Source organism: Eubalaena glacialis, chromosome 2 (assembly GCF_028564815.1).
Source record: "Eubalaena glacialis isolate mEubGla1 chromosome 2, mEubGla1.1.hap2.+ XY, whole genome shotgun sequence".
In the NCBI taxonomy this organism is placed as follows: domain Eukaryota; kingdom Metazoa; phylum Chordata; class Mammalia; order Artiodactyla; family Balaenidae; genus Eubalaena; species Eubalaena glacialis.
This window is the reverse complement of record NC_083717.1, coordinates 158,011,016-158,037,481: the sequence shown is the minus strand read 5'-3', so window position 1 is coordinate 158,037,481 and position 26,466 is coordinate 158,011,016. Positions and strand designations below refer to the sequence as shown.

General features: G+C 37.5%; 1 protein-coding gene across 1 annotated transcript in view; it reads right to left on the bottom strand.

Annotated features, from left to right (window-relative positions):
- The window catches only part of SYNE2 (spectrin repeat containing nuclear envelope protein 2), a 318,208-nt gene that overhangs the window by 178,168 nt on the left and 113,574 nt on the right, over positions 1-26,466 (bottom strand). The window contains exons 17-30 of the mRNA XM_061180891.1: positions 25,935-26,099; positions 21,532-21,681; positions 19,541-19,714; positions 17,036-17,194; positions 16,561-16,734; positions 13,590-13,724; positions 12,036-12,194; positions 8,663-8,874; positions 8,426-8,516; positions 7,477-7,595; positions 6,855-6,981; positions 5,225-5,382; positions 4,257-4,404; positions 2,972-3,582 (exon numbers count right to left, since the gene is read on the bottom strand). Of these exons, the coding sequence (XP_061036874.1) occupies positions 2,972-3,582; positions 4,257-4,404; positions 5,225-5,382; positions 6,855-6,981; positions 7,477-7,595; positions 8,426-8,516; positions 8,663-8,874; positions 12,036-12,194; positions 13,590-13,724; positions 16,561-16,734; positions 17,036-17,194; positions 19,541-19,714; positions 21,532-21,681; positions 25,935-26,099 (2,582 nt within the window). The remainder of the gene's footprint in view (positions 1-2,971; positions 3,583-4,256; positions 4,405-5,224; positions 5,383-6,854; positions 6,982-7,476; positions 7,596-8,425; positions 8,517-8,662; positions 8,875-12,035; positions 12,195-13,589; positions 13,725-16,560; positions 16,735-17,035; positions 17,195-19,540; positions 19,715-21,531; positions 21,682-25,934; positions 26,100-26,466) is intronic.

Sequence of the window (26,466 nt, the reverse complement as noted above, 5' to 3'; positions counted from 1 at the left end):
TTTTTTTTTGGCTGTGTTGGGTCTTCGTTTCTGTGCGAGGGCTTTCTCCAGTTGCGGCAAGCGGGGGTCACTCTTCATCGCGGTGCGCGGGCCTCTCACTATCGCGGCCTCTCTTGTTGCGGAGCACAGGCTCCAGACGCGGAGGCTCAGTAGTTGTGGCTCACGGGCCTAGTTGCTCCGCGGCATGTGAGATCTTCCCAGACCAGGGCTCGAACCCGTGTCCCCTGCATTGGCAGGCAGATTCTCAACCACTACGCCACCAGGGAAGCCCCCCTCATGAGGTTTATGCCTAAATCACACATTCCTATGACAGAGGTCAGGAGGCTCTGCATTTCCAGAATACTAGCTGGTGTTTTAAATAGAACAGACATACAAAACCACGAGCAATAACATTTCTCAGTGATGAACACACTTGTAAAGGGTGTGTATATGCATATGAGAGAAAAGAGAGGAAGAGTATGTGTGCACACGTGTGGGGAAGACAGTATGATATGGAGAGAAGACGAGACGGCTGGGAGAACACTGCAAGCTCCTCGGGCAGGGCAGAAGGGGCAAGAAGAAAGGGAAATGCAAGGAAATCTTACGTTTCTACCCTGTGTACAAAAAGCTCCTCCATACCAAAGAAGAGTCATTTGAACTAAGGGTTTTAACCTGCAAATTAATCCTGGTGGGATTAACTCTATTCACCTAGGTCTAAATTGCTTTCATCAGATACTCACTGTCTCTACTTCCTCTCTTCCAATTCTCTCCTGAGTCCACCCCCATACGGCTCTCACTCCCTCCACTCCTCCAAGACTGCTCGTCAAGATCCCCAGTAACCTCCACATTGCTAATCTATGTCCCAATCTGCATCTTCACCTTCCTTCAATAGTCGGCAGCATGTGACAAAGGTGATCACTTCTCCTCATTGAAAGGCCTTCTCATTGACCCCCAGGACGCTCCTGATTTTCCTCCTATGATACTGGCCACTCCTCAGTATCTTTGGCTGGTTCCCTGTCACCTCCCTGACCTCTTAACATGGAGTGCCCCGGAGTACACAGCATGGTAATCTTATCCATCTCATGGCTTTAAACAGCATTCTAAAATGTTGATGACTCTCAGATGTATACCTCGTCCAGACCTCTCTCCTGACATCTGATGCCACCTATTTTTAACAGTCTTATTGATAGTGCTACTTGAACATCCAATAAATATTTTGAACCTATTGTGTCTAAAACTGAGCACACCTGATCTTCCATTCAATGCCTGATAAACTTGTCTTCATCATCCCAGTTAACGGTAACTCCAATCTTTCTTTTATACCCCATGTCCAATGTGTCAACAAACCTTGTGGACTCTACTTTCAAAATACATACAGAATCTTAATATTTTTTGCCACCTCACCACTGTTCCGTGCCACCATCATTCCTCACCTGGATTATTGCTATAGGTCAAACTAGACTTCCTGAGTCCCTTGACTCTTACAGTCTATTCTCAATACGCCAGCCTGTTATAATGAAAACCAAATCATTTCCCTCTGCTCAGAAGCCTCCAATGACTTCCCATGTCACTCAACAAAGAAACCAAAGTCAACACATGTCCCACAGGTCCTACAGGAGCTAAGCTCCATCCTGCCCGTGACCCCTGTGACCCCCTCCCTGTTAACCTGCTCACCTCCTCGTCTCTCCTCAAACGTGCCAGGCCCAGTCCCACACCTGCCCTTTGTACCTATAGCCCCTCAGCCTGGGAGGCTCTTCCTCCAGGTTGTCACTTGGCTTGTCGCTCATCCCATCTGGCTCACACATCACCTTCTCTGTAAAACTGTGCCTGCTGACCCTGTGTGAATTGTAACCACCTCTTCCTTCTCTACTTACTCTTTCTCCATGGTCTTTATCACCATCAAACGTACTGCATATCTTCCTCGTCCCACTAGATAATAAGCTCTACCAAGGGCAAGAATTTTTGTCTGTTTTGTTAACTGCTGTATCCCCAGCACCTAAAACAGTGCCCGGCTTATTCTATTAGTAACTCAATTAAAAATTAAAGCAATTTACTATCTATCAAAGTATAGTTTTCATTTACAAATTAATAAGTTAATTTATTACTAATTATTTATAAATCTATAATAAATGCATTAACAGTCAAATTAATAACTAAACCAGTTCCACACCTCATGAAGAACTGGAGCGCTGTTGAAATGGAAGTCTCATTGAGATGGAAGGCTCAGGGAAATTTCAGAGGGAAGAGCTTAATCAGCTAAACAGCCTCAGGAGAGCACTGAGCCTGAGGGATTAGAAGTGGGCAGAAGAGACGGAAAGTGGGCGAGATTTAGAAGGGGGAGGGGGGCTCACAAAAGTGACTCTTTTGCTAACTCTTGCTAACATTTTCATTTTCAGGACCTGGAGGCTGACGCTGAATGCCAGAATGACAATAGCAGCACTCGTACAGATGGCTGCGAACCTCAGGTAACCCCAGTTCTGCTGAGTCTCCAGAATCAACACTAACCTTAGTCTACCTCTTAAACTCAGTCCTCATCTAATCCTGCCGGGAGGAGGGGAGAGGACCAAATAATGAAGGAAGAAGTAGGGACGAGGTGTGGTATGTGCATCTTCCACCACTTGTTCTCTATTATGAAATGTGTAGAGTTTCCCAGGTCTTCCCCCATCAGGAGAACTCCATAATAAATAAACAGCAGCAAAGAGACTTTGAAGCAACTCATGGACTTCACACATATCTTACTGTACCCTTCTTCTGTCCATAAGAATGAAAACTTTAAAGGAAAAAACTATATAACACTTTGTAAAGGCATAATCTCAACAAAAAGAAAGCTTGTTTGAAAAAGCCTACAAAAAAGAGTGCTGAACCCTGAATAGAGGGGGATGGAACAGAAGTAGAAAGACACAGGAAGCATTTGTTTCACCTAATAGATATTTGGGAAAAGGAAAACAGAAAATCGTCATCTTGCATGGAAATGGACGAAAACGATACCTACCGTTGTTTTACAGCTGGAACGGTCGGATCTTTCAGGCCTATTTTGCTGATTTGATTGTGTACATCTTGAATATTTTTCAGGAGTTCATTATTTATAAAAATACAATTCTCTAATAATTCATCTTCTTCAGTGAGTTCCTCCTGTCTGCCAGAGCCATGAGTCTCAGATAAGCTTCTGGACAAAGCATTCAGAAGTTTTTCACAGGAGGTGTTTTCACCCCGTTCAGCATCTTTAATGCTTATACCGAGCACCTTCAAACGTTCGTCCAAATGTCTGGCCTTGTCTTTCATCTGATGAATTCTTCCCTCTTTATTTTCCACCGTCAAAGTATTTCCTGGTACCACCTGTGAACCTGAGGCTGAAAGGTCTATAAGAAGCTCACCAGAGAGTTCAGCTCCTCTCAGAGAAGCCAAAAAATCTTCCAGAACTTTGAGGGCATCTTTACTCCTCTGGACTTTGTGGTTCATTTCTTCGAGTTGTGTTCTGTGTTTCAGGATAATATTCTGTGCTGCATGCAGGTCAAGCGGGTGTAATTCCTTTAATGCAAAGTTGCCTGACTGTTCCAAATGATTACATATTTCAATCTGTTTTACTATGGAATCTTGGATATTCTAAAATAAAGGTAAGAAAAGCTGAAAGACTGAGGCAGAAAAAAGAAAAATTGCACAGCAGAAACTAACCTCAAATTATGTCACTAGATTTGATCAAGAAAACTGCTTCTCAGTTTAACCAAGTCTGACAGTTTTGACAGAAGCAACACTTTAATTACAAATGATCAGATGGCCCAGCTGTTTCATTATCTGATACCCTTCCTGATATTTAAATCCCCAAAAGAGGTATATAAGTCTATTGATTCAATGAAAATAATTACAGGTTGAACTATTGAGACATCTGTTTATAATTTGAAAAATAAAAAAAATATTTTTAAGATGAGATTTGGAATAAGTAAACTGTAGAATATGACAATTTAAGCATCTTAGTCTAGTACAGAGAGAAAATTAGGATTTCAGTCATTGGAGAAGGCATTCATAAGCAAGCCTTCATTTTTAATTCAAAGAAAATATGTCATTATTTACTCCATGGTACCTATTGATACTTCCAAATTGGCAAGGAATTAAAGAGTTGAGAAATAAATAACAAGTCTAAATTATTGAAGATTTTTCTGCCGTGGCTTATATCTGAAATAAATACTATGGATGTATAATAAAAAAAAAAAAGCATAAACATGTATAAATCTCCGAAGAACTGTTTATTCTATAAATACACTGTGAGAATTTATATTTACCCTCAGGTTTCGATAAATGTCATCAGCATCAGTGAGATTAAATTCTTGAATGGCCATTTCACAGAGGAGCAGGTCTGAGTCACAGAGAAGGAGCAACTCCTTCTCCACAGGTAACACAATATGCAGCGCAGTCTCCAAAGACTCCATTCTGGGTGAAAAATAAATCAGACATGAGGGGAAAACACAGCAGAAAGATATCTTATAAAACATATTAATGCCATTATTTAACCAAGAACAGAAAATAATTATTCAATAAAAATACATACAATGATATGTATAGATCATCACATTAAAACCCAAACCCAGTGATCCACAATGGCAAAGAATGAGTTGTTTGCTATATCCAAGTATTCTCGGTAATTTAACTGATACTGCGCTAAATGGAAAACTGTTGTAAAGCATACTAAGCCTTTCTCTCTCTTTTGAAATACAAAATACTAAATGTAATTGAACCTTGCCTTGATGACAAAGAAATTCATTATGCATACTAATTATTTTATTAGTGGAAATATACTAGGATTCAAAGTCTAGGCCAATAATAAGTTGAAATGTGTGACCCTGGATAAATAACATATAGACTCTGAGCCTCAGTTTCCTCCTATGTAAAATGGGGAGATGTGCTGGGGGTACACATCCTATGTAAAGGGATAACAATAGCACTCTCATTCTAAAAATGAGGAAATCAAGGCTCAGAGAAGTTACGTGACGCGGCTAAATTCAGGCTCAAGGGGAGACAGTGGGAAGAGCACGGCCTTTGGAACTCAACAGACTTTAAGTTCCACTTAAGTCTCTGGCCAGTAGTGTGGCTTGGTTATGTGATTTAACCTCCCCCAGCAGCAGTTTCCTCATCAGCTTCTCTTATGGTTGTTGTGACAACTAAATAAAATAACATACTTATTATAATATTAGCCTCTTTTAAAATTTAGTAAATTTAGTAAACTCATGGTTAATAGATCCCAGAATTATACCTGGTATTAAGAGTCATCTGAAGCTCTCTTTCTTTCTCCTTTAATTTATCTCTTGCCTTAACTAGAAAAGGCTTCCTAATGTCACTTTCCAGCTCTTCTAACTTCAATGAAGTGACTTCAAACTCTTTCCAGCAAGCATCAGTTTCATTTTTTAAGACCTGGATGAAACATGTAAATTAATTTTTCAATGAATGGGTTAATAGGCACAATTATTCTGTTCTTACAAAATGAGACATTTACAATTGTGGGCACAAACACAAAGTTTCACATGAAAATACATTTGAAAAGATATATTACAAGTAAACTATCCTTCAGACAGCAATGCTATTAACTGTGCTCTCGGAGAATCCACTGAATGAAATCAAGGGAATCAGCAACATGGCTTTCAAAGGAATCCAAATGCCCTTCCCTGAAGTTAGATACACAGAATACAATTCAGAAAGATACACAGAGATATAAGAACATATTCTATTAGATATTCTATTTTCTCTAGTCTTTTTTTTCTTCTTAAACTAAAATTGCAATGAACCACAATCATTTCTATCAAATGAGAAGTGAATAAAATTAATTTATGATTTATAGTTAAACATCTAAAATTCTATACTATTCCAACTCCTTATCTTGGTTCTTTTTTTTAAAAAAAGGCACTGCTATAGAATCTGAGTGCTCATCAGTATAATTTGTTCTTCACTTTCCCCAAGGATTCGTATAGTTTTTCTAACCAACTTATTCAGTCACAGGAGTAAGGTCTCAAGACAGCTTCTTAATTGTGATGAAAACATGCTACATCCATTACTTGAACAACAGAGATTTTAACACATGAATTTTGCTTATTCAGATGGAAACTAGAGAAGAGCCATTTGGTAGAGTGTGACTCAGGAACTGGCATCATGAAAGGAAGATAACTAGAAAATATGAGAGGGCATTGTAGGAAGCACTCATGACCTTTTCTCCACCTGATGGGCTTTCTGTAACGGTTCACTCTAATGCACATCCAAGCATACGAGGGTGTTGCACTGCAATGCACAGATTATCTTCAAAATAAGGAAGATACTTATTTGTAGAACTTAACGATTGGTATGCCCATCACTAGATTATTTTTTCTGCAGCTCCTGAGTCAAATGCAGTACTCCCTCTGATGGCTCTCCACAAGATCATCCATCACGTACAGAGAAAACTCCGTCCACGACCTCCCCCTTTCTATTACCCAACATTAGACAGATAATGCGACAATTTGGTTAAGACGATAGATGACTGAAACAAAAATCTGAGTCGCTGGTTTTTCACATATTGTTAATTTTGGAGCAAACCAGAAGCTGTGTTGGCTGAAATCGCCTTCGAACACATTGTTTCAACCAATTCATCTGAAGCCTTCATCCCCATCCCAAACACAATCTACACTTCTGCAAGTCACAATATATAGAATATCAAATTAGAGCATGAGCAATAGATGAGCACCCCGAACAAACTCCTTCCTGGGTTTGGGTGTCTTTCTGAAATCCGGTGACAGAGAGTTCTTCAGAAACATCTAGCATATAAGACCGCAACAAAAATGGTGAAGTCTATACTTATGGCGGTATTATTTTCTAATAAAAGATAAAACTCCTCTAGTAATATTTTCAGTATTTACCTGTAGATCTGTCAGTTTATCCTGTAGACAAACACTACTCCTTTCCTTGTCACTAGAGAAATCAGAAATAATCCTGACAATGCTGTTTTGCAGGTGTAGTTCAAAATTGTCTCTGTGTGTATCATACCTGGAAAAAAATTAAACGCAATGTTACTTAATTTTAAAAATAAGACTAAAAAAAATTTTTTTTAAATTACTGTCAATTGTCTATGAGGAAATCCCAGAGAATTTCTGCTTAAGTTACTGGATCACATGCAAAAATTATGACGAAAGGAAAATAAAAACTTACTTATTAAAGTACAACATTTGCACTGATGAAAGATTTTTGCTAGATTTTCTAGTTGTTTAAAAGAGTTTACCTCTCCTTAACATATACACAATACTATACATAAAATAGATAACCAGCAAGGACCTACTGTATAGCACAGAGAACTATACTCAATATTTTGTAATAATCTATAAGGGAATAGAATCTGAAAAAGGATATATACATACATCATATATATACATATATATGTGTGTGTGTATGTATAACTGAATCACTTTGCTGTACACCTGAAACTAACACAACATTGTAAATCAACTGTATGTCAATAAAAAAAAATTTCTTTTTAAAGTTTACCTCTCTAGTAAACTATTTATAGATGCACTGTGATCCTTTTCATATTTCTCCATAACACTTTCCTCCTGTTGAGGCTTTAACTTGGATTCCAGGCTAAAATCCTTCATCGATTCCATTGCCTAAGCAAATACACAAAATAGTAAACATATTATCTTCAATATACTTAATTGTCTGGAAAAGATAAACATTTTGTGATACAAAGGGATATCACTGATTCTTTATACCCCAAACCAGGAGATAATACAATTTATTTAAAGTTTCTCAGCTCAGAGAAAGGTCTTTCCATAGGACAGAGGAGATTTACTAGACTGATTCTCACCTTCTAATTGGTATGTCAGCAGGATAAAGGAGTTCTCCCAGCCCCTAAGTGCTGTTTCTGCCTGTGACCACATAGCCATGGTCCAAGGCAGACAGAAGCCTAGCATGCAGGAGCAGACCTCTGAAAAAAAATACACCTTGTTCCTTCCCTACCCCTTCTGACAGGCAGTCTGGGCTGTGACATACAGCAAATCCCCACTTTCCTAGAATTTAAGAATTTAGAAAATCCAATTCCCAAGGAAAGTAAAAGACATTTTAATGAGAAAAAGACAAATGACAAATGAACTAGTTCACGGCAATGGCACTGAAGCATCTGTGCAGTTTAAGCTCAGCCTCTTGTGCTCTCAATAGTAACACGCAGACAGCGTGCATTCGTAATGGTTCAAAATGGTCTCTTTTGGAAAGAACTGCTGGTATCCTCAGAGGAAGATTAAGTTATGCTTGCCATAGCTTTGGTTTGTTGTATTCTAATTCTTTGAAAAGCAATCTTCCTTGTATTATTTAAGTGGGAATTCTCAGCTGATGGAAACAATCAGATAATTAAATGCAACACTCAATGAGAAGTGGATTATTGTACACCTGGCTTTTTTCATTGGGTTTACTTCTAAAATACATTATCCAAATTTAACACCTTTTCAGCTGATGGCTGATTGTCTGATTTTGCAGATGGCACCTCGCTGAGGGCGTTCCTTCCTCCATTCTCAGATGTGTCTGCGGTACCCCTAGGAAGGAATCAAAATTGCATATTAAAATACAGGGAGAAAAACAAAGCCTAGAAGAGAATGAATAATACTCAGTGTCATTTGATTTCGAGAGAGGGTTTATCTCATTTCTCCCTGACATGCAGCTATTCTTACGAGGCACTAACTTGTTTTTCGACGTGCCTCCCACCGTGGGTTGCAGTGTCATATGAATCTCGGAAGCACACTTCCGAAGCCTTTCTATCTTCTGTTCATAATCTCTGAGCGCTCTCCTCACTTCTTGCTGACTCTTCTGTGAAGTCAGCTCTTCACACAGCTCCCGCAGGACATCCATGTGGTGATCAAGCTGGTACAGGCTGCCTTCCTCCGAAAAGCAGGCCTGATTGAGGAAATAAAGCAGGAAATGTGTTTCAAATGAGTTTACATGATTAGTCCATGAGGATCAGAAAGTAACAGATGTGTGTGACTTTAACAACACTTTCAATTGATACAGCCACTATGGAGAACAGTATGGAGGTTCCTTAAAAAACTAAAAATAGAACTACCATACGACCCAGCAATCCCACTACTGGGCATATACCCTGAGAAAACCATAATTCAAAAAGAGTCATGTACCAAAATGTTCATTGCAGCTCTACTGACAATAGCCAGGACATGGAAGCAACCTAAGTGTCCATCGACAGATGAATGGATAAAGAAGATGTGGCACACATATACAATGGAATATTACTCAGCCATAAAAAGAAATGAAATTGAGTTATTTATAGTGAGGTGGATGGACCTAGAGTCTGTCATACAGAGTGAAGTAAGTCAGAAAGAGAAAAAGAAATACCGTATGCTAACACGTATATATGGAATCTAAAAAAAAAAAAAAAAATGGTCATGAAGAACCTAGGGGCAGGACGGGAATAAAGACGCAGACCTACTAGGGAATGGACTTGAGGACACGGGGAGGGGGAAGGGTAAGCTGGGACAAAGTGAGCGAGTGGCATGTACATGTATACACTACCAAATGTAAAACCGATAGCTAGTGGGAAGCAGCTGCATAGCACAGGGAGATCAGTTCGGTGCTTTGTGACCACCTAGAGGGGTAGGATAGGGAGGGTGGGAGGGAGATGCAAGAGGGAAGAGATATGGAGATATGTGTATATGTATAGCTGATTCACTTTGTTATAAAGCAGAAACTAACGTACCATTGTAAAGCAATTATACTCCAATTAAGATGTTTTAAAAAAAAGGAAAAAAAACAAAAACAAAAAAAACCCCAACACTTTCTTTTATAAGCCCGTCCACTGTGTGCCTGGTGTGGGAATGGGCACTGGAAACAAAGACAAGCAGTCAGCCCTAAAGGGATTCGCCGCAGCCCAGTGATGTAGTGAAGGAAACCAGAACACGTCAACCCAACGTATGCCTCTTTGATGTGAAAATTATTTTTTTAAATTGAAGTACGGTTGATTTACAATGTTGTGTTAGTTTCTGCTGTATAGCCAAGTAATTCAGTTAAACATATATATACATTCTTTTTCATATTCTTTTCCATTATGGTTTAGGACGTGAAAATAATTTGGAACTGAAGGCAATTAAGAAGCAGTAAACACAGAGGGAATTCCCTGGCAGTCCAGGGGTTAGGACTTGGCGCTTTCACTGCTGGGGCCCAGGTTCAATCCCTGGTCAGGGAACTAAGATCCCGCAAGCCCACGCAGCGTGGCCAAAAAAAAGAAAAACGAAACAGAAAAGGTTTCCCCTTTTCTGCCTAAAGGTAAGAAATAAAGTTTCTTTTACTGGAGACAGAGTTTCTATCAGCCCAGAGATGGGACCAAAAGAATCTGCAAACAAACCCTGTACCCTAACCCTTATCTTCCTAGTTCCTTCTTCACCTTTTTACTACCCCTAGCCCAAACTCCATTGTCTTGCCAATTCTTCACAAATGTATTGTTTCTTTGTCTAAAAGGTATAAAAGATTCCTGCTCTGGTCACTTCTTTGGGTCATCATGCTCTTGTGAAGGCTCCCATGTGCATATAAAAATTCAGTAAAATGTGTATGCTTTTCTCCTGTTAATCTGTCTTTGTCAGTTCAATTTCCAGACCCAGCCAGGGATCTTAAAGGGTAGAGAAAAATTTGTTCCTCCCCAACAGTAGTCACATAAATAATGAGCATACCACATGACAAGTGCTATGACAGGGCCACTACCTGCCTTAAGGAGTCAGAGAAAGCCTCCTTCACATGGAGGAGCCATCTGAGCTAGAGGTGGAAAGAACACGTACGAGTCCTTCCAAGTAAAAGGGGAGAGAGGTCATGCCTAGTGGAAGGAGCAGCCGAGAGAAGAGAAGCGCCAGCAGTTCTGAAAGGACATGGCTGGAGGGGTGCTGAAGGCGTGTCCTGGGGCCACACGTGAAGGGCCTTGTGTGGCCTTCTGAGGCGTTTGGAGATGTCCCGGGAGTAATGGTGAACCAGTGACATAAGATTTGTGGTTCAAAAGGATCACTCTGGTGATGGGGCTGGAAGACACTGCAACCACCATCATACTGAGAAAATGACCCCAGGTTAAGGGAAGTGGCAACACTGGTGGAAAGGAAGGAAAAGAAGCAGCTCTTCTGAAGAGTAACAGATGGAAGCTGGCAACCGACTACACTAAGGCTGAGTGAGAAGGAAAGGGGGAGGGGGGAGGGAGTTCTGAGATGGCAATGCCTTTCATAACCAGGATACATAAGAGGAAGAAAAGTTCAAGAGGAGACATTATTGGTTGGTTTTGGACATGCTGAAGTGGAGGTCTCTGGGGAACACTGGTGATATCTACTTCTTGGTTAGAAACACAACCTGGAGCTCAGGGGAAAGGACTAGGCTGGAGATAATGATAGGTGCTATCATCGTAGAGAGGGCAGTTAAAACGCCCAAGTGCATACAACTACCAGGAGCGAGCACGAAATTAGCCAAAAACTGAGACCCCAAAACTAAGACATCAGGGTAACACAATAAAAAAGGAAAACTAGTGAAGGACACTAAAAAGAAGGCCTCCCCCCAAAATAATAAAATAAGAAAAAGCAAGAGAGATTGGTATCGAGAGAGCCACAGCAGTAGAAAGTTTAAAAGAAATGAAAAGAGGAGTCAGGACTGTCAAATATGCAGAAGCAATCAAACAGGATGAGGACCAAAAAGAGACCATTAGATTTGCCCCGGCTGGTTTATATCCTGATTTGGTATCTTTCACAAAAGCCGTGTTTCTGAGGACACCGTGTCCTTACAAAAGTAACTATGGGAACTTCAATAGCGGGTGACACATCTTGTAACCAGAGTCTCAGGACAGGGGCCACTGAGATATATAAAGAAGAAATATTAACTCAATTCTGAATTTTTCTCACTTCCAAAAAACAAGAAGCACGGGCTCTAGTTAGAGCTTGAACTGCAGAAGGGATGATCCCCAGGGGACAAAAGGGCTGAAGTAATTTTCAGAGCAGATTTAACCCTAGCCAAGGGCACACTAAACCATTTAAGATAAACCCCACAATGATAACAAAATTTGAATGGGAACAGGTTTTTACCTCATGTTCCTTGATGAGACCCTTGGTCCTTCCTCTGCGAATTAGTTTCTTTTCTTTATTTATTTGTTTTTCGAGTTTTGCAACATTGTCACTAAGTTTTTCTTTTTCAATGTCTATTTTTAGTTGTTGAATATACAAAGACATTTCATGATGAAGCGACTGCCAAGAAAAAAAAAAAAAAACCAAAGGCACATATTAACCATAATAGGATATACTGAAAAGATTTCCATTAGAAACACAAAAATATTTGTTGTAACAAAGGATAGAAACAGAGCTTATGTGAAATTGTGATTCATCCATGTATCTTTGGAGAGGATGTTTTAAAATATACCAGAAACATATTTTTTTTCTTTCTAATAACTAAAAATGTGTTTTAGCTGTGAAAGACACTGTTAGAATTAAAAGACAAGCTGCAGACTGGGAGAAAATATTACAAAACACGTATCTGAGCCTACGGAGAAATATCAAGTAACTACAATGTGTAGCCTGAATGGGATTCCAGAACAGATGTAAAAGGACATTAGGGGAAAACTGTGGAAATATGAATAAAGTATAAACTTCAGTTAATAATCTATCAATATTAGTCCTTTAATTGTGACAAAGGTACCATATTAATGTAAGATGTTAATAACAGGGGAAATTGGTCATGGGTATATTGGAACTCTCTGTATTACCTTTGTAATAATTTTGTAAATCTAAAATTGTTCTAAAAGTTTATTTTAAAATGTGTTTTAAGAAGGCCTTTAACAGTAGATATTCAATTATATTACCTTATTCTCTCTCTCTCTCCATATATTCACACACACACATGCACACACTTAATGCTAAATACCATTTACTAAACACAATCTCTGTGGTAGGTGCTTTATAAAAATCCTTGCAACAATCCTGCCAAGTAGGAAGAACTATTCCCATCTTATCACTGAAGCTCCCAGTAAGCAACTTGCCCAAGGTCATAGCTGCTGGATCCAGGTCTGTCAGCCACCAAAGCCTATACCTATTTTCTATGAAACTCTATATGTTTATATGTGTCAATAAGTTGTCTTAGTCAGGATCCAACCAGGAAACCAGAAAACATTAAATATTTAACTCAGAGGGAATTAAATGCAGGGAATCGATTATAAGAGATGAAAGCCAAAGAGGGGACGGTAAGGTAATCCAGAGATTAGCATCGGCAGAAAGCTGCTACCACCCTAGGCTGGAGGCTTCAGCAGAGCCCAGGCAGAATGGTCACCCATCAGAAGCTGGATCCATGGAACCTGCAGCCAGGGGGAGACACAGCTGCCAGAGACACTGTGCAAGAGAGAAAGGGAAAGAAAGCCATTGGACTCTCTCTTTTCCACCTTCCAATCACCCTTTAATCTCCAAACACTGCTGTCATTGGATGAACACAGACAGAAGCCAGCTGATGCCAGGCCTGAGAACCACAGCCTACAGTGATCAGCCCACCGTGATATGGGGCAGACAAGGGACCACCAAAGATGACTCTGATGACAAACAGGTCCAGGGTCAGATCTATAAGCATAAGCTCCAGACACATATGCATGTTCTTACCTCCCACTTGGCACAGATATCTCTACTCTTTTCTTCCAAAGACAGCTTTACATCCTCAGTTACATTATTTTTCAATTCTTCAACAGCTTTCAAATACTTGGCCAGACTTTTAGTATTAAAAATTATTAGTGCTTCCTAAAAATAAAACCACAAACAAGAACATGAAAGCCTTATTCTACTGCCACGTCCTCAAAGCTAATTTAACAGGTAGAATTTTAGAGTCTTTAACATGTAGAACCAGGAAAGGACTCCATGAAGACTACTTGAAGATTTATGGGGAGACTTCTCTTTGTAGATTGAGGTTGATCTCCCTTTTGTATCCCTTGAATTCTTTTGAAAAGAATTGCAAAATATTCATTATTCAAATGTAGTTACACATTTGAGGCCAGGATAAAGACTTCCTTAAGATATTCAACATGGTTTTTGGTACCCCTTTGATAAATATTTAAAAGGCTTACTGAAAGGCTTATTATGAGCCACTGGCAAAGTATCCTCTAAAATTCTTAAGTATTGAGCAGACGACCACACTTCATAAGTAATACAATATTAAGAGTATACCAGCTTGTATTAGAGATCAGTGTTGCAATAAGATACAATTTATAGTAGGGTTAAGATAGCAAATATTTAATATTGTGCATAAGCATTTTATACTGCAAGGAGGCAACATCCCCTTATCATGGACTTCAAAGTTTTGCCCAGGGCCAACCATAATCGCAGTCCCATCCCAGGGAAGGAACAGCAGGAGATGGGGATGGGGTCTGCCTTCCCAGGAATGTGTTCGTCCCTTACTTCACACTTACCTACTCTTATAGAATATTACCTGGCAATACTCTATAAGAACAGAAATCTGGCTTAGGTAACTAACAAATGACAGAACAAAAATAGTCTGGGGTCTGTGAAAGGGCAGAAAAATCTATAAGAGACAAGAAGATGAAAGTAATTCTGGGGGAGAAGGCAATTAAGCAGGGTGGGAAGTCATTCATATACTTATTACATATTTATTATGGGTCTCCTGCAGAAAAGGTACAACCTGAGAGCCCAGGAACCTCCTCCAAAGCCTCTGTGAGGATTGCCAGATTTACGGCCAGGGAAGACATGCTAGCCCTGTGTGCAGGAAGGGGGCTCCTACCACCCATGTGTCCCAGGAGTCCCAGGGGGTCTCAGGGCAGTACCTGGCAGGGCAGGGATTCTGCTTCTGCTGTGAAAATGGATCTACTTCACTAAATGCCAGAGACAAAAGGGTGGAAATCCCTGGCCTCAGATTCCAAAAGGAAGATGGTCAGGGAGAGGAAAATGGTGCAAAAACTGACACTGTAACTCCTCTCTCTGGTAGAGGAGGGGCCTGCGGCCTCTGCTTTTTCTTTTTCTTCCCTCTTTCCTCAGCTGACCGTATCTGTCCTTTTGAAATTCAGCCTAGTGATTACTTAAAAGAACAACTGACTCTTAAGTTTAGTTCAGCACTCTCAGCATATGGGAGTAAAAGAGGGGAAAAAAGACAGTGGGAATTGGTCAAAGCTGGTGGCTGGCAAGGTGCAAGCAGCATGAGATGGCTGTGGGAAAAGCAATGCTGAAATACCTGATATTAGGGTCCAATACGGTTAACAGTCCAGAAAGCCAGAAGAGGGTTGAGCCCAGACAAGAGAAGGAGACCACAAGGAGAATGAAGAGAGGCTCCTGTAGGAGCTCCTTTTCCTGAAAAAACTGTGCGCAGTAGCGCTGGCAATATTGATTTACTTCATCTTTTTTTTTTTTTTAATTGAAGTATAGTTAATTTACAATGCTGTGTTAGTTTCAAGTGTACAGCAAAGTAATATACATATATATATACTCTTTTTCAGATTCTTTTCCATTATAGGTTATTACAAGATATTGAGTAGAATTCCCTGTGCTATACAATAGGACCTTGTTGATTATTTTATATATACTTAATGTGTATATGTTAATCCCAAATTCCTAATTTATCTCCCCCCCCCCATACCCCACCACTATCCCCTTTGGTAACCATAGTTTGTTTTCTATGTCTGTTAGTCTATTACTGTTCTGGATTTACTTCATCTTTATCTCCCCCAAAATGCCTAGCTCATTTTAAATGTTCAATAAACTTGTTAAATGCTGAATAAATGAATGAAGGAAAGAACACATATTTCTCTATCTGTCCAACCTCCAAGGGTAGAGACCTTGTTTTACTCTTATTTCATATCCCTAAGTACCTCCAGTGTTAGTTAATAGTGAGTCTGCTTTGGACACATCTTTTTTTTTTTTAAGTATAACTGATTTACAATATTATATTAATTTCAGGTATACAACATAATGATTTGATGCTTTTATGGATTATACTCCATTTAAAGTTATAAAATAATAGCTATATTTTCTGTGCTGTACAATATATCCTTGGAGCTTATTTATTTTACACACAGTAGTTTGTACCTCTTGATTTCAATACATCTTAAGCTGCCTTATCAGACCATGAAAAGTCAACCTAAAACTGTCTCCATACAAAACACTATTGGATCTTTAACTGCTGATAAGCATATGTTCATAAGTAGCTTTTACCAAAGCATTTTAATAATAAAGGTTTTATTTTACATTTGGGGAATTTTAAGCACTCAAAGTTTCTTCACATACCTTATTTTCATTTATTGGCAGCTGGATAGGACTAGAATTATCATGTCCATTTTATTTGATTAAAAAAGCCAGAGAAATTAGATTCTTGCTCAATGTCATAGAAGTCAGCCGTGCTTTTTACACTATACCACTGAGTTCATTCATACAGTAAAATGTGAATTTAAAAAAATCTTCGTTTGTTTATTTTTAAGAGTTTCTGGGGAACAATGTATAAAACTTGGAAATTTTTTAAAGTTACAATAACTTTGTTATAATTACAGTGATGGAACCATCTTGATTTCAAATGAGGTAGATTTATATCTACTAATGATAAATGTCCTACATTTGATGGTTGAAAGAGCCGCACCTTGTATTTTGAAATTAGTCCTCTCTGGCTCTCTCTCTGGCCAAGTAATTGTTCAGCCCTTGTAATGTATGATTCAAGTTCCTTCTGTGATTCTTCCACCTTCAGCCTGACATCCAGGTCTGGGGAAACATCAGCTGAGTTCTTCAACACTGCTACTAATTTTACCATATTGATCTGTGATGACAAAATATTCTCAACTTAACACTTAGCCCAACTTCTTAGAAAACTCATAAGTTAATAAATATTTTCTTTGAGTAGCAACTCATATTTTCCCACTAGACATAAGAATATCCTATTTTTTATACTGATATTTTCCAACATGCTCTAAATAATAAAGAAATAAAATATAAGGCAAAATTAATATTTTACAAAACATTTCCAAACTACAAGGCAATCCCTCCCTCTTCCCTGCCCTCTCACTGACCACTCAGTTTTAAAGACTAAATTCACTAAATAGGGAATATTAAAGAGAGACCTGGACTTTCTCTTTAGCTTCTTGAATCTTTGCCTGAAGCCCAGCTGTGATCACATGCTGAAGAGACTCCTGGCTTGAAACATTTTGCACATCCATTTGTAAAGTGTCTTCAGTTCTAGACACAAGCTCTTCATACATAGAGCCTTTGGCAATAAGATGCTATTAAAACAAATTAAAGTGAGATCACAATAAATATTCTGATTATGTTAAACATGAACCCTAACAATCTCATCAGGAAATCATAAAAAGTTAACTATTAATCCAAAATGAGGCAAATTTATAGTCTAAAAAATGTTATTTTAAACATTCACTTTGAAATTTTATATTAATATAATCAGATTCTGAGCAACAGTCTTTTATAGATTTTTTTTATATACTAAGCACTTCAATAAAATAAAGACTAGAAGAAATACAATGTCAATAGAGAGAAAATAAGTTGAGAGAGTAGTAATAAACCTTAAAAAGAAATTGTTGTAAGTCTAATCAGTCAGAAGGGAGTTCAATAAATGTTATTGGAGAAAATGGCTATTGGAAAACATCTTTTTAGAACCATGCTTTATACAACATACCAAAAATAAATTTCAGATGAATTAGAAAATTATATATAAAATATGAAGCTAGAAAAGAAGAAATTATCCATGAAAATGGATCTGCTCCCTGGGTGCGGAGGGCCTTTTTAGGCATAAGAGACAGAAATGACTAAATAAATACAAAAATTTTCTATGTGAAATAAAATAAACAACTTAAAAGTCAACAACTTGGTAAAAATATTTGCCACACAAATGAAAATGGGTCATGATTCAGAGAGCTTATAAATTCAGTAAGAAAAATACTAAGATCCCAAAGATAATTCAGAAAATACAAAAACAGATATAATTCACAGAAACAAATGGCTAATGAATATATGAAAGACAGTTCAATCTTACATGTAATCAAGTAAGTACAAATTAAAATAATGAGTTACCACTTTTCAGTTATCAAATTAACAAAAAAAATTTTTAATTACAACTCAGAGGTGGCATGGGTATGATAAAATAGAAATTATATTGTGTGATATCAACTATGTAAGTGTTGATCTTATTTATCTTAGAGCAGTGGAACTATGGTGATTTTTATTTTCCTCTTTATACTTTTATACATTATTTAAATGTTCTAAAGTTAGCTCATTCATTTGTGACTTCAATTTTTTCTATTTTGAATCATAAAAGTAACAAAAGCTCCTGTCAAAAACTCAAAGAATGGAGAGGTATACAGCACATAAAGAAAAAGTTCCTCTTCTTCCCCATCCCTCCCTTAACTGTCATTTAATCAATCATGCACACATTCATTTAAAAAATATTTACTTTATATCTACTAGGTACCAGGAAATGTACTAAGAGCTGGGCATAATGCAGGATCAAGATACACAGAGTTAGCTATTTGTATATGCTTACAGATATTTTTCTATAGATATAAATGCATAAAGTTTAAAAAAGCAACTGTTTTTAAAAATACTGAAAGGATCACATCACCCATACTGTTCAGCAACTTGCATTTCTTACTTTACAATAGATCTTGATCCAACAAAGATCTACTTAATTTCTTCTTAATGGAAGTATATTCCAGCTTGTTTTCACTGTTTATAACAGGGATCATTGTTATAGCTTTGAAATATTTTTTAAATTTTGAATTTCTCATTTCTTACTCATTTATTTCACTAAAATAAATTCCAGATACAGCAAATAAATAAATACAAAAATAAAATTAGAAAAGCACTGGCAGATGGCACAGGTAAGTTTATATAATATTTTCAAAGCAATAAAAAGTATTACTCTTATAAACAATGAAAACACAAAATTCTACATATACACTTTTCAGAAACCTAGATTTAAAAGAATTACACATATGTTCCTTTATCCCAAGAACTTTCCATCTGGTTGTAACTTATGACATGCTCTATAAATTTTATGACTGAGCTGGAACTCAGTAAAACCTCAACTGTAACTTCTTTCCAGGGAGAACTGAGCGATATTAAAATACACTGTTGCCTCATTGCTTTTCAATGAGTCCACTGCCTGAGAATAAAGACAGAACAGAGTTTTAACAACATTCAGCCCCTCCCTGCATCAGGTAAGGAAGGGAAAGCTTAATAAGGGGTTGATCTTTCAAAGTATAGATTGTATAATCTCTTACATTCGTACTGCACTGAGCTATAGGAGACTGAACTCACTTACTCATCTCATTGCCCTCTGATACAAGAGAATATTTTAATCTCCATCCTGTAGCTGGGAAAATTAGTTCAAGAATTTAAAATCCTAAGGTATTATTAGTCTTCAAATCTATCCTCTGTCTTCAAGCAAAATCACAGCAAATGATCCAGGGTTGAGATTCCATGCCATTTTTTAAAAACCCCAACAAAGAAAATTCTAACAGTAGTCTTATTACTGTTTCCTTTAAAACTTTTTATCTTAATACATAAGCCTACAACCATAAAAGCTGTCTTTTTAATACTTTTTCCACTCATACCTGCAAAGATTCTTCCACTGAGGTATCTACATCACCTTGCTGTCTCAGAAGATCCAAAACAGATGTGGTTTCCGCCTCCCAGATTTCCACTTGTCCAACCAGTTTTTCAACCTCTTCAGCCACTTTCAGCGTCCCTGTAAATTCTTCATTTTCTTTTTCATGTTCTTCCCCAGCCTACAACATTCAAAATTATCACTATGAAAATGGTAACATTTACATTATAATTTTCAATTTAAAAAAGTTATATCCCTATAGCGAATTAATTGAACAATGAAAATCTCAAAAACAATGGCTGTTTTTTAAACTCAATGTTTTAATATTATCTTTATAAAGTTTAGTTAAAATGCATACTAAACTATCAAGCCAAAACAAATAAAAAAATAAAAACAAGTGCTAAGTCAACATATTTTAATGATTTAAGATCTACTTTTTGGACAATGATAACAATACTTTATGATAGCATATATAGCTTTATTATTTTTTTATTAATTTTTATCGGAGTATAGTTGCTTTACAATGTTGTGTTAGTTTCTGCTGTACAGCAAAATGAATCAGTTATACATATATCCCCTCTTTTTTGGATTTCCTTCCCATTTAGGTCACCACAGTGCATTAAGTATAGAGTTCCTTGTGCTATACAGTATGTTCTCATTAGTTATCTAAGCATATATCACTTTAAAAATTAAAAGATTTGTTCACAAAAATTTTCTTAAGAATGATATCATCCCTATCAGTTAGTTACTATTATCTCCATTTTACAGATAAGAAGATTAGAGCTTAGAAAATTAGGGTATTGACTCTATAAACACATTTCTAAAACTTGTATACAATTTAATTAAATACAGCTATTAGCAATAGTAGTTGTGAAACATCAGAATCAAATTTCAACAAAATTAAACCTTTTCCCATTAATAATCTCTCAATATCCTACAGGTTGATATGCTACAGCTTTACATGACAGACACATTCTTAAATTTGTTTTTAATCAGATCATATTTTAAATGTATGAGAAAAATATTCTATATTTTTCTATTCTAAGAGCATATTGCACAAATTCAGATTTTTCAAGATCTTCTATGATTATGTCTTTTCACGGTGGGAAAACATGGGCACTCCATCATGGCAACTGGCCAAAGCCAGTTAAAAATTACTTTCTTGGGCTTCCCTGGTGGCGCAGTGGTTGAGAATCTGCCTGCCAATGCAGGGGACACGGGTTACAGCCCTGGTCTGGGAAGATCCCACATGCCGCGGAGCAACTAGGCCCGTGAGCCACAACTACTGAGCCTGCGCGTCTGGAGCCTGGGCTCCCAACAAGAGAGGCCACGATAGTGAGAGGCCCGCGCACCGCGATGAAGAGTGACCCCCGCTTGCCGCAACTGGAGAAAGCCCTTGCACAGAAACGAAGACCCAACACAGCCAAAAATAAATAAATTAATTAATTTAAAAAAAAATTGCTTTCTTTAAAACTATATAAGTTACTATTCTGAAGGAGGCACACTTCCAAAATCATAGGTGTTACACTTTACATGTGTATGATTTTTTTGTTGTCGTTTCTTTTCCATATTCTTATCTATAATCTAAAGTCATCCTCTGAATTACCCAACAAAGCAAGAAATAAAGATTTTATTTCCCTCCATTTTACAGAAAGGAAGCAAGACACAGGCCAGGGGCTAGCCTAAAGCTGGACAATTTCTGAATACTAGTCAGAAGCAATCTGAAGAAAATATCAACTCCACTTCCACAGCTCAGAAGTCATGACTGCTTCTGCGTGTCTGCAAACTCCTCAGTGAGTGAGACACCCAGGGCTTTAACACTGAAGACCACTGCGTGAGGGAACCACTTAGGCATTTTATTGGAAAATGACCATACTTTAAATGCTATCTAATGATCCCATTTACCACTGTTTCAACAATATGGTTTTTTCAAAAGAAAAACAGCAAAGTTAAATTATTTCTATATACAAATGAAATACATAAAGTATGACTATTTACCATAATATTCTGACTGTGATTTTCAGGAAGTTCTATTGACATATCTGTTGAAAAATCAGCAGTTAGGTTCTCTTCTTTAGATAGTTGAGTATTTCCAGAATTGTCAAGAAAGGGCTCATCTTGCTTTTTTATAAGGGGCAGGTTCATTTCCTATAAAAAATTAATGTCATGAAATATAATGCCTATATTTTTATGCTAAGATATATGATTAACAACAATAAATGAACATAATATATTCAATATAGTCTTAGGATTTATCAGTTAGTAACAACGTTATAAAATTTCCCATACAACACCTCAGTCTCAAATTGTTAAAAATAAGAAATAGAATAATTTAATAATTCAAGTTCAAAAATTATTTATTAAAGGTATGCTTTTATGAAGCACTATACTAAATATAAAGATAAATAAAGCTTAGTGTATGTTCTCAAGGACCTTGAAATCTAGTAGGCAAAAATGCTTAATGTTATTCTTTAATGAATGAATTTCAACTAGAAATCTGTATGCTGTATATCCACGCAAAAACCTGTACATGAATGGTTATATCAGCATTATTCATAATAGTCAAAAAAGTGGAAAGAAGCCAAATGTTCATCAACTGATCAATGAATAAATAAAATGTGGCATATCCATACAATGGATTATTATTTGCCAATAAAAAGGAATGAAGGACAATGGAGACACGACGACCCAAAACCTATGGGATGCAGCAAAAGCAGTTCTAAGAGGGAAGTTTATAGCAATACAAGCCTACATCAAGAAACAGGAAACACCTCGAATAAACAACCTAACCTTGCACCTAAAGCAATTAGAGAAAGAAGAACAAAAAAACCCCAAAGCTAGCAGAAGGAAAGAAATCATAAAGATCAGATCAGAAATAAATGAAAAAGAAATGAAGGAGACAATAGCAAGGATCAATAAAACTAAAAACTGGTTCTTTGAGAAGATAAACAAAATTGATAAACCATTAGCCAGACTCATCATGAGAAAAAGGGGGAAGACTCAAATCAATAGAATTAGAAATGAAAAAGGAGAAGTAACCACTGACACTGCAGAAATACAAACGATCATGAGAGATTACTACAAGCAACTGTATGCCAATAAAATGGACAACCTGGAAGAAATGGACAGATTCTTAGAAATGCACAACCTGCCGAGACTGAACCAGGAAGAAATAGAAAATATGAACAGACCAATCACAAGCACTGAAATTGAAACTGTGATTAAAAACCTTCCAACAAACAAAAGCCCAGGACCAGATGGCTTCACAGGCGAATTCTATCAAACATTTAGAGAAGAGCTAACACCTATCCTTCTCAAACTCTTCCAAAATATTGCAGAGGGAGGAACACTCCCCAACTCATTCTATGAGGCCACCATCACCCTGATACCAAAACCAGACAAAGATGTCACAAAGAAAGAAAACTACAGGCCAATATCACTGATGAACATAGATGCAAATATCTTCAACAAAATACTAGCAAACAGAATCCAACAGCACATTAAAAGGATCATACACCATGACCAAGTGGGGTTTATTCCAGGAATGCAAGGATTCTTCAATATACGCAAATCAATCAACGTGATACATCACATTAACAAATTGAAGGAGAAAAACCATATGATCATCTCAATAGATGCAGAGAAAGCTTTCGACAAAATTCAACACCCATTCATGATAAAAGCCCTGCAGAAAGTAGGCATAGAGGGAACTTTCCTCAACATAATAAAGGCCATATATGACAAACCCACAGCCAACATTGTCCTCAATGGTGAAAAACTGAAACCATTTCCACTAAGATCAGGAACAAGACAAGGTTGCCCACTACACCACTATTATTCAACATAGTTTTGGAAGTGTTAGCCACAGCAATCAGAGAAGAAAAAGAAATAAAAGGAATCCAAATTGGAAAAGAAGAAGTAAAGCTGTCACTCTTTGCAGATGACATGATACTATACATAGAAAATCCTAAAGATGCTACCAGAAAACTACTAGAGCTAATCAATGAATTTGGTAAAGTAGCAGGATACAAAATTAATGCACAGAAATCTCTTGCATTCCTATATACTAATGATGAAAAATCTGAAAGTGAAATTAAGAAAACACTCCCGTTTACCATTGCAACAAAAAGAATAAAATATCTAGGAATAAACCTACCTAAGGAGACAAAAGACCTGTATGCAGAAAACTATAAGACACTGATGAAAGAAATTAAAGATGATACAAATAGATGGAGAGATATACCATGTTCTTGGATTGGAAGAATCAACATTGTGAAAATGACTCTACTACCCAAAGCAATCTACAGATTCAATGCAATCCCTATCAAACTACCACTGGCATGTTTCACAGAACTAGAACAAAAAATTTCACAATTTGTATGGAAACACAAAAGACCCCGAATAGCCAAAGGAATCTTGAGAAAGAAAAACGGAGCTGGAGGAATCAGGCTCCCTGACTTCAGACTATATTACAAAGCTACAGTAATCAAGACAGTTTGGTACTGGCACAAAAACAGAAACATAGATCAACGGAACAGGATAGAAAGCCCAGAGATAAACCCACGCACATATGGTCACCTTATCTTTGATAAAGGAGGCAAGCATATACAGTGGAGAAACGACAGCCTCTTCAATAAGTGGTGCTGGGAAAATTGGACAGGTACATGTAAAAGTATGAAATTAGAACACTCCCTGACACCATACACAAAAATAAACTCAAAATGGATTAAAGACCTAAGTGTAAGGCCAGACACTATCAAACTCTTAGAGGAAAACATAGGTAGAACACTCTATGACATAAATCACAGCAAGATCCTTTTTGACCCAGCTCCTAGAGAAATGGAAATAAAAACACAAATAAACAAATGGGACCTAATGAAACTTAAAAGCTTTTGCACAGCAAAGGAAACCATAAACAAGACCAAAAGACAACCCTCAGAATGGGAGAAAATATTTGCAAATGAAGCAACTGACAAAGGATTAATCTCCAAGATTTACAAGTAGCTCATGCAGCTCAATAACAAAAAAACAAACAACCCAATCCAAAAATGGGCAGAAGACCTAAATAGACATTTCTCCAAAGAAGATATACAGATTGCCAACAGACACATGAAAGAATGCTCAACATCATTAATCATTAGAGAAATGCAAATCAAAACTATAATGAGGTATCATCTCACACCAGTCAGAATGGCCATCATCAAAAAATCTAGAAACAATAAATGCTGGAGAGGGTGTGGAGAAAAGGGAACCCTCTTGCACTGTTGGTGGGAATGTAAATTGATACAGCCACTATGGAGAACAGTATGGAGGTTCCTTAAAAAACTAAAAATAGAACTACCATACGACCCAGCAATCCCACTACTGGGCATATACCCTGAGAAAACCATAATTCAAAAAGAGTCATGTACCAAAATGTTCATTGCAGCTCTATTTACAATAGCCAGGACATGGAAGCAACCTAAGTGTCCATCATCGGATGAATGGATAAAGAAGATGTGGCACATTTATACAATGGAATATTACTCAGCCATAAAAAGAAATGAAATGGAGGTATTTGTAGTGAGGTGGTTGGAGTTAGAGTCTGTCACACAGAGTGAAGTAAGTCAGAAAGAGAAAAGCAAATACAGTATGCTAACACATATATATGGAATCTAAGGAAAAAAAAAAAAAAAGGTCATGAAGAACCTAGTGGCAAGACAGGAATAAAGACACAGACTTACTAGAGAACGGACTTGAGGATATGGGGAGGGGGAGGGGTGAGATGTGACAGGGTGAGAGAGTGGCATGGACATATATACACTACCAAATGTAAAATAGATAGCTAGTGGGAAGCAGCCGCATAGCACAGGGAGATCAGCTCGGTGCTTTGTGACCACCTAGAGGGGTGGGATAGGGACGGTGGGAGGGAGGGAGATGCAAGAGGGAAGAGATATGGGAACATATGTATATGTATAACTGATTCACTTTGTTATAAAGCAGAAACTAACACACCATTGTAAAGCAATTATACTCCAATAAAGATGTTTAAAAAAAAAAAAAAAAGAAAAAAAAAAATGGAATGAAGTACTGATACACGCTACAAAGTGAACTTTGAAAACATTACACTAAGTGAAAAAAGCCAGAAACAAAAGGCTACATATTATATGACTACATTTATGTGAAATATCCAGAATAAGGAAATCTTTAGAGCTGGGGACATTGGGAGAAAATGAAGAGTGACTGGTAATGGGTACAAGTTTCTTTATGAGGTGATGAAAATGTTCTAAAATTGATCATGGTGATGGCTGCACAACTCTAAATATTTCACCTGAAAACCACTGAGTTATGCACAGTAAATGAGTGAATTGTATGTATGGAAATTATACCTCAATGAAGCTGTTACCAAAAAAAAAACTTACGAGTTGAGTTTTTGTAATAAACTTTCTCCATCTTTTATTCAGCCTCCTCAGTTCTTTAGAAATAGATGATCCAACTTCATCATTGCTGACTTGAATTAAGAAATTTCCCACTTCATTTAAAGTAGTATGTTCTAGATTCCACTGGGACAGTGTCTCAAAGGGAACCTACAAAACATATAAGCAATGTAATATTTTAATGACATACTATTTGTCTTTTCATTATTTATAATAGATCTTCACCAAGGTTGACTGTAAAGCAAAAGTGAGTGTGAGGGGGTTTCCCTGGTGGCGCAGTGGTTAAGAATCTGCCTGCCAGATGGGTCCCTGCCAGGGGACATGGGTTCGAGTCCTGGTCCGGGAAGATCCCACATGCCGCGAAGCAACTAAGCCGGTGTGCCACAACTACTGAGCCCGCGCATCACAACTACTGAAGCCTGCACGCCTAGAGCCTGTGCTCCGCAACGAGAAGCTACTGCAGTGAGAAGCCGGTACACCACAAGGAAGAGTAGCCCCTGCTTGCCGCAACTAGAGA